Source organism: Tiliqua scincoides, chromosome 1, assembly GCF_035046505.1.
Source record: "Tiliqua scincoides isolate rTilSci1 chromosome 1, rTilSci1.hap2, whole genome shotgun sequence".
NCBI lineage: Eukaryota > Metazoa > Chordata > Lepidosauria > Squamata > Scincidae > Tiliqua > Tiliqua scincoides.
The window spans coordinates 159856751-159870082 of NC_089821.1; the positions used below are offsets into that span (position 1 = coordinate 159856751).

General features: G+C 41.1%; 1 protein-coding gene across 4 annotated transcripts in view; it reads left to right on the forward strand.

Moving 5' to 3' along the window:
- ROCK2 (Rho associated coiled-coil containing protein kinase 2) overlaps window positions 1-13332 on the forward strand; it is a 113803-nt gene that overhangs the window by 19673 nt on the left and 80798 nt on the right. For 2 of the 4 annotated variants that reach the window (XM_066612004.1, XM_066612011.1), the window contains exon 2: window positions 11685-11766. The exons of 1 other annotated variant lie outside the window; for it this stretch is intronic. In XM_066612004.1, the coding sequence (XP_066468101.1) occupies window positions 11685-11766 (82 nt within the window). The remainder of the gene's footprint in view (window positions 1-11684; window positions 11767-13332) is intronic. One more of the 4 variants, XM_066612020.1, reaches the window with a different exon arrangement.

The following is a 13332-nucleotide window of genomic DNA, read 5'->3' on the forward strand; positions in this document are numbered from 1 at the left end:
CACAGTTGCACTGCTGCCAGGCACAAAGATGTGCTTTAAACTTACCCCTGGCAGCACTGGCCTTCCTGTGGGTACGGGAGCCCACGAACCCCACTGCAGGGCTCCCTAAGTATCAAAACAGCTAAAAATAGCTATTGCGACCCACTTCTGGTTTGTGGTCACCTTTGCACTCCTTGCTTCTTATGGGACTTCTCACCAATGTTTGGCCTGTCCCACAAAGCTGTTCCTGGGGCTATGTCAGTTGTATTTCCAGCCAAGATAGCACCTTTCCCTTCTCACAGAATTTGGATTGCAAACATGATGTTACCTTTGCCCTTTGAGTGTGTTAATCAGAGGTGTGGTTGAGTCAGCCTGCCTGTTGGTTTGTATGCAAAACAGGTCCACCCACCACCCACCAAGTGTCTTCTACATACTTGTGGGACTTCATAGTATAAGATGAAGAGAAAGCTGAATAGCCACCCTAACCCCATGCTGGGTGAAAGACCTATAGGGAGAACCTGGACCACATCCCAGAAAGTCATAGGGGCACAATGCCAGCCTCCCTGGTTTTCCCTGTGCCTACTGAATGAGGAACTTGCAAGGGAGGTGAGGGAAGAGAAGAGTGTTGTTCCTTTTGGTTCTTAATCTTTCCCTGCTATGACTTTCATGCAGATCCCGCTTTATACAGATATATTTTAAAATTTGAGCTAAGTTGAGCCATGTATGCGACTGGTGATTAGTCATGGTATTTTAGAGTGCAGCATTGCCATTCTCTGTTCTGTTGAGGAAGGTGCTGTGACTTGGTTTTTTTGTCTCTATTGTTAGTAGCTTGCTTTTTCTTCTCAGTTACACTGTGTGGGTTACTTAGGCTTGCACGAAACCATCTGAGCTTTCTGACTGAGCAGTAATTTGAATTTTAATCTGCTGTACCCTAACTATTTTCATCAAATGTTGAGCATCACCTAAGAACATAAGAACAGCCCCACTGGATTAGGCCATAGGCCCATCTAGTCCAGCTTCCTGTATCTCACAGCAGCCCACCAAATGCCCCAGGGAGCACACCTGATAACAAGAGACCTGCATCCTGGTGCCCTCCCTTGCATCTGGCATGACCCATTTCTAAAATCAGGAGGTTGCACATACACATCATGGCTTGTAACCCATAATGGATTTTTCCTCCAGAAACTTGTCCAATTCCCTTTTAAAGGCATCCAGGCCAGATACTGTCACCACATCCTGTGTCAAGGAGTTCCACAGACCAACCGCATGCTGAGTAAAGAAATATTTTCTTTTGTCCTAACTCTCCCAACACTCAATTTTAATGGATGTCCCCTGGTTCTGGTGTTATGTGAGCATGTAAAGAGCAACTCTCTATCCACTTTATCCTTCCCTTGCATAATTTTGTATGTCTCAATCATGTCCCCCCTCAGGTGTCTCTTTTCTAGGCTGAAGAGGCCCAAACGCCATAGCCTTTCCTCATAAGGAAGGTGACCCAGCCCAGCAATCATCTTAGTTGCCCTCTTTTGCACCTTTTCCATTTCCACGATATCCTTTTTGAGATGTGGCGACCAGAACTGGACACAATACTCCAGGTGTGGCCTTACCATAGATTTGTACAATGGCATTATAATATTAGCCGTTTTGTTCTCAATACCTTTTCTAATGATCCCAAGCATAGAATTGGCCTTCTTTACTGCAGCTGCACATTAGGTCGACACTTTCATCAACCTGTCCACCACCACCCCAAGATGTCTCTCCTGATCTGTCACAGACAACTCAGAACCCATTAGTCTATATGTGAAGTTTTGATTTTTTGCCCCAGTGTGCATGACTTTGCACTTACTTACATTGAAACGCATCTGCCATTTTGCTGCCCATTCTGCCAGTTTGGAGAGCTCCTTCTGGAGCTCCTCACAATCACTTCTGGTCTTCACCACTTGGAAAGTTTGGTGTCTGCAAACCTAGCCACCTCACTGCTCAACCCTGCCTCTAGGTCATTTATGAAGAGGTTGAAGAGCACCAGTCCCATGACAGATCCTTGGGGCACACCGCTTTTCACCTCTCTTCATTGTGAAAATTGCCCATTGACACCCACTCTCTGTTTCCTGGTCTTCAACCGGCTCTCAAGTCCAGGAGAGGACCTGCCCTCTAATTCCCTGACTGTGGAGTTTTTTCAGTAGCCTTTGGTGAGGGATGGCGTCGAACACCTTCTGAAAGACCAGATATATAATGTCCACGGGTTCTCCCACATCCACATGGCTGTTGACCTTTTCAAAGAATTCTATAAGGTTTGTGAGGCAAGACTTACCCTTACAGAAGCCATGCTGATTCTCCCTCAGCAAGGCTTGTTTGTCTATGTGTTTTGAGATTCTATCTTTGATGAGGCATTCCACCATCTTACCTGGTATAGATGTTAGGCTGACTGGTCTATAGTTTCCTGGGTCCCCCCTCTTTCCCTTTTTAAAGATTGGCGTGACATTTGCTGTACTCCAATCCTCTGGCACTGTGGCCATTTCGAGGGACAAGTTGCATATTTTAGTCAAGAGATCAGCAACTTCATTCTTCAATTCCTGAATAACTCTAGGGTGGATGCCATCAGGGCCTGGTGACTTATTGATCTTTAATTTATCAATGTGGTCTGAAATATCTTCTCCTTTACCCTCTATCTGACTTAATTCCTTGGTTAGGAGGGGCCTTGGTTAGGAGGGTATCTGCCCGAGGTCTTCTGGTCTAGAGGGTTGAGGTCTGGTCTAGAGGGTTGAGCCTCCATTTGCCTGAAGATAACATCCACAAGGTCACCAGTTCGAGGCCACCGGCACCGTGCGACCTTGAAGCAGCTGACAAGCTAAAGCCAAGCCTATTCCATCTGCTCTGAGCCTGGGAGGATGGAGGCCAGAATGTGAAACCAGATCTGAGTGAAACATCTGGACTGCTGTGGTTCTTGAAAGATAGAACCTTCTTTCAATTGTAAAAATCCCTGTGGGGATTTAATCAGCCTGCCTATGTAAACCACCTTGAATAAAGTCTTGAATAAAGACCAAGAAAGGCGGTATATAAATACCTGTATTATTATTACTATTATTATTATTCTGCCGTGAAGACAGATGCAAAGAACTCATTTAATTTCTCTGCCATCTCTAAGTCTCCTTTTATCTCCCCTTTCCCTCCCTCACCATCCAGAGGGCCAACCGCTTCTCTGGCGGGTTTCCTGCTTCTAACATATTTGAAGAAGCTTTTATTATTCCCCTTAATGCTGCTGGCCATGTGTTCCTCGTAGTCTCTCTTGGCCTCCCGTATCACCTTCTTACATTTCTTTTGCCACAGTTTATGTTCCTTTTTATTCTCCTCATTAGGGCAAGACTTCCATTTATGGAAGGAAGCTTCTTTGCCCTTTACGGCCTCTCTAACTTGGCTGGTTAGCCATGCGGGCACCCTCCTGGACTTAGTGGAGCCCTTCTTCCTTTGTGGTATACACTTCCGCTGTGCCTCTATTACTGTTGTTTTGAGCTACCTCCATGCAGTCTGTAGAGACTGGACTCTTTTTACCTTCCCTTTCAACCTCCTTCTAACCAGCCTCCTCATTCGAGGGAAGTCCGCTCGTTGGAAGTCAAGGGTTTTTGTGAGTAATGAAAGATTACCTCATTAATTTTTTTCCAGTGAACTATATATTGAAGTGTGCATCATTTTCTACTGTCCATGGTAAAATTTCTTTGCACATTTAAAACTAGAATGTGTGTGTGTGGGGGGAGGGGGCACGGATTCTTACTGGGTCTTCCTCCCAGGTTTTTCACAGATAGTTTAAATTTTTGCTGTGAGGTGTTCAAAGGTGTGAGTTGTGCTTAGTTGGACAGGCCTTAGTAGGCCTTATCCACATTAACAAGGCTGCAATTTTTTTTATGAAGGAAAGCCTAGGAGAGACTGAGAAATTACCCTCTTCAAAGTGTACACAGTCTCTATATGAATTCTGTATATTTTATTGGTAGTATTGACAGTAATGGAAAGTCATAAACTATGAAGCAGCATCTCTTCAAAAATGTTGTTGAAAATAGACTGAAATTCTGTCTTGTTTCCTGGTATCCATCTCCTGTTAAGTAAATAGAAGTAACCTTGGTTCAGCTGATGGTGGGAAACCTTGAGGCCAAATTTAAAAGCCAGTGCTTTTGAAGGGGATCTTGGAGAAAGAGAGAGCAGAAATAAACCCTTGGGAATTCAGCTCTACTCAGAACTATAATCAACCCAATAGGAGTGTGGCTTGAAACCACTCTCTATTGAGAGGATATGCAAGATCTATGATGGGCATTGGATTTTCTCTCAAACATCCCACTCTTTCACTCACCAATAGTAGGCAGAGGACCCTGAATCTTGGATAGTTGTTTTCCCTCTGCATGTGCAGGAACTTTAGGCATCAAATTAGTATCTTTTTCCCTAAAGCTTTATTGAAGGAAGGGTGAAGAGCTGTCCAGAAGATGTCTTTGCCCCCCACCTGATAAAATGCAACTTCAGAGCGCTAAGGAATGCACACCTTAATGAAATGTGCATTAAAAAGAAAAACTCCATGTTCTCTCTTACGACTCTTTAGACTCCACCATTCAAAAATAGTTATTAATCTACTCTGTTGTATGGAGAGTTATGTAATTTTTTTAAAACTTTAATATCTTTGTAATGGTATCTTCTAAGATTCATTTCTCCTTGCTAATTTTCTGCAGTAAGGTTAGAAACTCAAACCAGCTAAAGAATTTGTAAATGAAATCCAGCATCTGTTTAGAACAGATTATTTTAGATAACAGTCTTTATGACTGAATTGCTGCAACAGAAATAGTCAGGATTTATAATATACTGCTTGACTGTGAGAAGAATGAAGCAGCAGATGAACAGTGGGAAGTAACAACTGAAGAAACTGAAAATGCTGAAAATTATTTTTACTTGCATACATAACTGTATCAAGGTAGTGTTAGTAATATGATCCTATGTAAGAGTGTGGTTTTATTTTATTTCTTAAAAGCTGACTAGAGTTTAATTTGTAGTACATAAAATTTGGTTTGACTATTTTTCAGCTTGCCTGTTCCTCACAAGGACCAAAGGATTGATGATTATTTCCTACCTGAGATATTTAGAAATTCAAAGCTTTTGTTTAATTTCTAATTATATTTTAATCTGTTTATATTGCTATTCACTCATATGCAAGCTGTCCACATCCCACTGCAGCTAACATTCACATTTTTATGAATTGATATATTTATAGCATATTTTCTGTGTTTTAAACTTCAGTATTGCTCCCATGTGAGTCTCCTTTTCTTGTATATTGTGGCTAAAGTTTGAGAGAGTACTATTTTGAAAACATTTTATAAGTTAGCAAATTAGTATTTCATAGGCCTTTTGTAGGAGATCCGATTCTGAACTCTAGTTCTCTCCGTTGAACAACTTATCCTATCGTGTTGCAATTGTTGTTTGATTATTCAGTTTTCCTTTATGACAAGTGCCAACATTATTTTAGGTTGGTGTGCTATGTTGAGATGGTCATGTTCATTGGGTTTGTTTTGTATTTCTTACTGGATAATAACTATATATTGTGTAATTTTATACAGGCAGTACCTAAGTGGGCAGTTTTTTTTCCTGCTTTTTAGAAAAAATTCCTGCTGAAACACAATTCCCCAAGGAATTTTGTCTCATTCGTGACCTAACATTCCTTCCAATAGTTCAGGTTGGCATACATTTTTGTTGTGATTTTATCCTCACCAGAATCCTGTTAGGTAAAATTAGACTACGGCGGGCTCCCGAATCCATGGATTCACTTATCTGCAGTTTGGGTTTATGCCCCCTCTGTGCATCCCCTCTGGAGGAGAGAGGGGCTCTGCTCACCTCACCTTGGGAGCGTCCTCTGAGCCTAGCAAAGGCCATACGTGTCTGTCCGTTGCATGTCTGTCCGTGGCCTTTCAGGCTCAGACTGAGCCTTATAGTAAAAAAAAAAAAAGAGACTTCCGGTTTCATGAAAGAGACCAGAGGTCACTTTTTTTACTATAAGGTTCAGTCTGAGCCCAGCAGAGACCACAGACAGTTGTGTGGCCTCTGCTAGGCTCAGAGGACCCTCTGCTCGCCTTGCCTCCAGAGGATGGAGGGGGGGAACCTTCCCTGGTATCAGTGGTTTCAGTTGACTGTGCCAGGGGAGGGGGGTTCTGGAACGGAACCCCCACAGATCATAATACATTGACCAGCCTAGCATCTCCTCCTGAATTTAGTCATTTGGTGAGGTTCCAATGCTATAATGACCTAAATGTATGCATAAAAGAATACCATTTTGGATCTTCCATACATTTTGGCTTTTTTTTTTTTTACAAAAAGTTAAAAAGACATTACAAATTGTTTGCCAAGTGCAGAGATCTCAACCTACGCTTCTTTGTTCTACTACAAAATCATACAAAAAATTATCAAATCCTAAAGATTCTATGCTTATTAAAGAATATTTTGCACACACAAAGAAAAATGAGAAAAACATAAAAGTTAACTCCCCTATCTATTCATCAAATCCATAGGTCAGTGGTTCATCAGACATTTAGCACCGGGACCCACTTTTTAGAATGACAATCTGTCAGGACCCACCAGAAGTGATGTCATGGCCAGAAGTGACATAATCAAGCACGAGACTTTAACAATCCTTGGCTGTAATCCTACCCATGCTTACCCAGGAGTAAGTCCCATTGACTATCATTGTTAAAAAAATATACATAGTAGCTTGTTAAAAGTACAGGTCTGTAGCATTTCCCCAAATGCAGTCACATACCATGGTAGCATCAAGTCTAATATATTAAAGATAAAATACTGAAATGAATGGTGACCCACCAGAAATTTTCTCATGACCCACCTAGTGGGTCCCAACCCACAGTTTGAAAAACACTGCCAAAGGTTATTTGGCCCATTTTTCCCTCGATGTGCAGGAAGTCCATTCATGAATGGTTTCTAATTGTCCATAAAAGTTTTTACTGACTTCTCTTTAAGAAGAATTGTAAATTTATCCATTGTCCATCAAAACTTCCTCCACCTGACATTGGTCCTGTTACACATCTTCTGATCTTCCCTCTTGTCCTCTTAAGTCCTCCTGTTCTTTAAATTTCTGCATAAAATGTCTTACAATGAATTGTTCACCTGTTTGCAAATACTTCCATACATTTTGTTCACTCTGGCATGCTGTGGCTCTTGTGTTTGCAAAATATGGAGGATTTATTAGTTTGTTTCTGCAGAATATAGTAAATGTTGTAAACATGATCATTTATAAAGTTGGGTGATGGCTCCAACAGCTGCTCCTTCTCATTACACCTCTCCCTGACTTTTCAAATGAGAAGGCATTGGAAGTAAGAAGGAAACTAGTGAGAGCAGTGGAGACTGGTGTGTTAGATAGCCCACCAAACCTACCCTCTATTGCTCTCCTTGGTTTCTTCCTTCTGTCCTTTGAAAAGGCAGGACAGATGGGAAGATGCCTGGAAAGGAGCAGAAAGTGGAATGCTCCCCTTACTGATGCAATGGAACTAGGCATTTTTCTGATGCTGGTGTTAAGTAAGCCATTTCTCAGTTGAAGCTGCAATACCACCAGTGTCTTCCCCGGCCAGGGAGATATCAATTTTCTGGAACCTACAACCTTCTGTCACCACTAGAGGAATTCCGCCCCCACCGCCCTATTTCCTCAAGTATACAGGACTATGTATTTCATTTCTGCTTCTCCATGGGGTTTGACTTGCAAGCTGCCCTATTGAGGCAATTGTTTCACTGTATTTGAAACCGTAACAATATAACTCAACCAAGAGGTTGATTTGAAATACAAGTTTCAATAAAACTCCTGAACCAGTGTATCCTCTTTCCATACTTCAGGCAGTTGTTCAGGAAGCATTTTCACACAGTTCCCTCCCTTTATACGGTTCCTTACTTCCCCCCCCTTTTCATTCTCCTCTAGAGAATGATTGCTCTTACTAGCAGTCACTGACCACCAGTCAAATTCTAATTGATCCCTCCTGCTCTCAACAAATCCTTCCCTTCATCACCTCTATAAACTAATCACTTGCCTAATGTCACCAGTACTAAAGGAGTTCTTCATAGCCAATAAGAATAGTTTGTGTTATATTCCTTCCACCTCCCATAACCCTCCTCTTATAGATGGGTTTACCTTCCATATAAATATTGCAGAGAAAACACTGCAGATTCATAGTTAAGTTGTTTAATAACTTAACTATGAGTCTATGTTAATATGTAATAGAGTTAACCACATGCTTTCTTTTCATAGCAGGTTCCAGAGAATTTACACCTGTGCAAATGCAGAGAGAATTTCAACATTGTACTTTCCATCTACAGTATTACTACGTAGGCAAATGTGTTCCTTGTGTGGTCAACAGGTAGAAACATGGCAGTATAGTTTGGCCAGTAAGGCCACACCAAAGATCCAGAAAGTCATTTTGAGCACATTAATACAGGTTGATATACTGCTCAGTTTTACTGTGATCTAAATGTCAAGACACACTTTCTATCATAACTTTCCTATTCCGAGCTGAGCCATCCCCAAAATGTACAATTTATAGACAGAGAGGTAGCTACATAGTGACCTGAGAAACTTTGACTGTTGGCTCTGCCATGGCATCCACCTGTACTATTATATCAGTCTGTTAAGCTGGTGTAAACGTTTTGCTCTAGTGTGTATGCCTGGAAAGTCTTCTAGAACCCTGGGAGAATTACACAAACACAAAGCAATAGTGTTCTATAGTTCAGAAAGTTATGTTTAAAACATTAGTTTGTCTCATTTTAAGCTTCTGTGCAAATATAGTTGTGCTGTGTTTGCCTTTGCCTTGGATGTATTTGGTTAGATAATGCTATTTTTAGTATTGTTTGGCTTTAACTTTTTGTAAAAGGGAAGAGAGGAAGTGAATAGTGAAATAACTTTAATAACACATTTCCTGCTTGAATTTTTTTTAATCTGTGAGGCCTAGACAGAAGACATGTCATTTCCTGAATTTCTTATCTTTTGTATGGATGTTGTTCTGCCAGATTCCCAATCCAAGCCTCACTTAGGGAACTTATGCCCACTCTAAGCTAATTAGCTCCCCTTTCATTCCTCAATAATGGCCCCAGTTCTCTATTGCAGTACTGCTAGACTCCACCACCAGGGTAGCTTGCCTTTTTAAACTGCAGGGGCCCAGTTCCTAAGGCAGCAGTCCTTCCAGGCATAGCAGCACACCTCAGCTCCCTAGCTTTCCACAGCCTGTTTGAGTAGTCCATTAGTCAGTGAGTCAGATAATCAATTAGCCAGAAGGTCAGTCCACAAGGCAGAGCCCTAAGTCAACAGTCCAATAGGTTCATTAGCTACAAAGTCAGTCAGAGTATCCAGGCCAAAGTCCAGAGTCAATAAGCCGAGTCACAGTCTGAGGTCAGATTCCAGGTAAGTCAGTCAGAGTTGCCAAGCCAAAGTCCAGCGTCAATAAGCCCAGCCAGTCCATCTCATCCAACCTGCACTCCTTCTACAACCCACAAACCCTTCCTGCCTTAGGTGCTCCTTATATCCTTAGGGACCTCATTGCCTCTAGTGGCTGCAGCTGTGCAGCACACCCTTTGCTGAAAGCCCAGGCCTTAACTCTTAAAGGGGCCACTGCAGACACCACATTCTATCTCCTCGCCAGATCTTCCCTGATTCCAATACAGATGGCCTGATGTACTACTATGTAAGCTCTTGACACCCCCTGCACCAAAACATTCATCAGAATTCATAACTGTTAGTACAGATATAGGCCAATGGCTTCAAACTTTTTCCTTACCAATTGTCCTCTTAAAATTTATCTTAGGCAGTACTTTTTAGCACACATTTATGCAGACCTAAATACCATTGAAACCAGAGGGACATTCTTCTAAAAAAGCAGGATTAGAGTAGTGGTACACATTCAACAGCAGGGTATTGGTAGGGTACAGTATTATCAAAAATCTAAAATGTTGCAAGATTAAATATAATGACTTTCTATGTTGATGGTGGTAATATTGTTGATTTGATTTTATATACTGTATCAGTTTTAAGTGCAAAGTGTTTTAAAGCTATTCATCTGCATAATGACTAGTGAAGCATGTCCCCAACACCTTGATTTGTAGTGGGTGTGGCCAGTACAAATTTACCTAATTTTTTTTAATATCTGAAGATAATTGACAGTGCTTTTGAGCCTGAGTTTGGGCTCCATTATACTTTCAGGGACATCATCACCTGGTAGATGATGGGATTAGACTTCTCCACTGGGTCTACTTCTAGTCTTAGTGACATGGAAAGTCCACTTAACCATTTTGATTAGCCTTTAACAATGACTGTATCTATTTAAAAAAATCTGTTGTAATATTGGCTCTTATGTTAATTATACATTATACAAAGAATTATTTCCTTTTTGTTTTTTGAACCTATACTGCATCAAATCTTGCTGCTGTTTTCCATATCTTGGCTGTCTTCCAACTGGACTATTGCTACATGCAATGTGTAGTGCTGCCCTTGAAAATTACTAGGAGTTGTAGCCGGTGCTGACTTCTTCAACTTGTCTCCTGACAGAAATGGAATGTAGAGAGCTCTAATTCCAGCGTATCTACAGGGACTCAGGGCAGGGCTTTTTGGTGATAGTTACCACCACCATCTACAGGGACTCAGGGCAGGGCTTCTTCAACTTGTCTCCTGACAGAAACGGAATGTAGAGAGCTCTAATTCCAGCGTATCTACAGGGACTCAGGGCAGGGCTTTTTGGTGATAGTTGTGGAACTCCATTTTTTGAGATCTTCATAGCTCTCTCAGTTTATTCAGGTATAAGTAGAAGAGTTTCAGAGACATGAGAGACAAAAATGACAATGAATTTCAGAGTTCCCAGTGCCACCTATTTTATGGTTTGGAGCAGGAAACTGGGTACCTTTTTGTCAATAGTCTTGTCAGCTGTTGAATGGCAGGTATAGTGCCAGATTCTTATGTTGAGAAACAAAAAAGCATATGCACTTTTGGCAAAAAAAATTTTCATTCATATTATTTCAGCATACCCATGTAAAATCTCAGTCTATTGTAGCAATTATAGATCAACATAAGTGTAATTTTCTTGTTGCTTTAGTCCAAATTAGTCTCATTGACCACATAAGAATCAGATTGCACTTGAAACTCATCTACACATTTTTTAAAAATGACTTCTTGGCTATTCAGTGCTTTGAAGAAGCATCAGTGAAAACTCTACAAATGCAAGGCCCTCTCTGCTCACTAAAGGAACTTTCACCAAGGTCCACTGCTATGCAAAGCTTTCTTTTGAACAGAAGTATAAACACCTTAAATATAAATTAAGAATGGTTCTTCAGCATCTCAGTTCTACTTTGTACAGTATCGGTTGTGTGTGAACTTATTATTTAGGTATAGAAATTGTTGTGTGAACTACTTTTTGTTGAAATGTATGTATAGCTGTTCAAGGGAGGGCACCAGGATGCAGGTCTCTTGTTATCTGGTGTGCTCCCTGGGGCATTTGGTGGGCTGCTGTGAGATACAGGAAGCTGGACTAGATGGACCTATGGCCTGATCCAGTGGGGCTGTTCTTATGTTCTTAATAATAAACTGTATGTTATGGAAACCTTTTGTAGTCTGCTTGAGATTTCATGGTACTTGCAGAATGGGGGGGGGGAAGATGTCTATAAGGTATGATTACAATTAACTTTCTTTAAAAAATCTTTTCTAGGATAGTTTGAACTCTTTAGTTCTTGATCTGGATTATCCAGCACTCAGGAAGAACAAGAACATAGACAATTTCTTAAACCGATGTAAGTTTCACTTATGCAATGCCTGCCTATTGATGCTGAATGTTTTGAGAAGTTGTATTGTCATGAAGATCAAGGGGGGCTTCCAAGGACCACCTGCTGATCTAGGGCACTACTGCTTTCCATTCCATTCCCCGCTCTCCTTTTCCATTCCCCACTCTTACACCGGATTTGGATGCGCAGCTTGTTCAGGAAAAGACTGGGTAGTTTTAGTCTGCTGTCACCAACCCAAGAGATTCAGTTCTCAGAGGGGTTCCTTAGGCAAAACCTCTCCCAAGAATAGTATTCAGGGTTTTTATTGCACTCACTCTGACAGTAGTGCCTGCAAAGCAGGGGAGGCTACAAATCCACTGACCTTAGAACATGGCAAAGGTTTTAAACAAAGAGGTTTTATTAACAGATGAGAAAAAAATATATAGGCTTGGTTGGTCACAATATAAACATCCACTAAAGGGGGGTGGCCCTGCAGAAAGGTCCCACATATTCAGGCCCTGCTGAACTCTAGGCCGAGAACCTGAATCACAACTCGCCTAGCCTGAGCTGTGGGAACCGAGAGCTTCTAATGCTAGTAATAGAAGGACAGACCAAGATAAACATAAGCTAAGTCTCGGGCTATTTATTACTGGGTCCCTTTCTATGTACTTGGGGGGGGGCTATCCCCAGTAGCCTTCCCTTCCACTCTGATCCTCAGAGAGTGGGCTCTGTCTGTCTTGCTTGGTCAGAAGCACGCAGGAAAAAGAGCAAGAGAGAGTCTTTAGGTCGTGATCTTTTTCTAGCCCTGCCTCCCCAGCTCTCTAATTGGCTGGGCCCCTTGTAACATGAAGCATCTCTAAGTTGCTCTCTAGCCAGAGACCAAAAAATCCCCCACAATGAAATACAACTGTATAAATGCTTCATCACATGTATATTGTTCATTTTTGCTTTGCTAATATGATTAAACTAGACTTCTAAAAAGAAGGTTATGTTGTCACATATCTGACTCCAAAATCTCTCCACCCTTTAATGTTAAGACTAAATTAAATTGTTCAGTGTATTATAAAACTATTATTGATTTCTATGCAGTCTACAGTAACTTCACAAGTCAAATGAATTATTTGCAGTGCAAAATATAAAACTTGGAGCTTTGTGTATTAATTGGGGGCCTACTACATTGTGAGGGGGCCTCATGATTCAAAGTGTGAAACCTATTTTGTAATTGTATGTGCAGTTTTATTAAGGGCCTTGGGTTTGCTGATTCCAATGGTTTAGCAAAAATTTGAGAACCAAGGCATTCCAGAGATCCTTCATGTAGTTTAATTTTTTATTTTTTGTTTACTAAGAAATACTCAGCCCAAGATACTTTCTTCCCCTTTTGTGGTGTGTCCTTGATTTATGGCTATGTTTTCTTTGTCCACAGTGAGATAAATATTGAAAGAGAGTTGACTTTGTTTAGAAGCCTTGGCTGTCTGGCTTTCAACTGTAGCATTTTGACTGCATTGTTAAAGTGAACACTTGCTATATTGGTAACATGCTTAATATGAGGATGTATTAAGGGACTTGTAATTTCTGTTACTAAAGGACAGAATAATG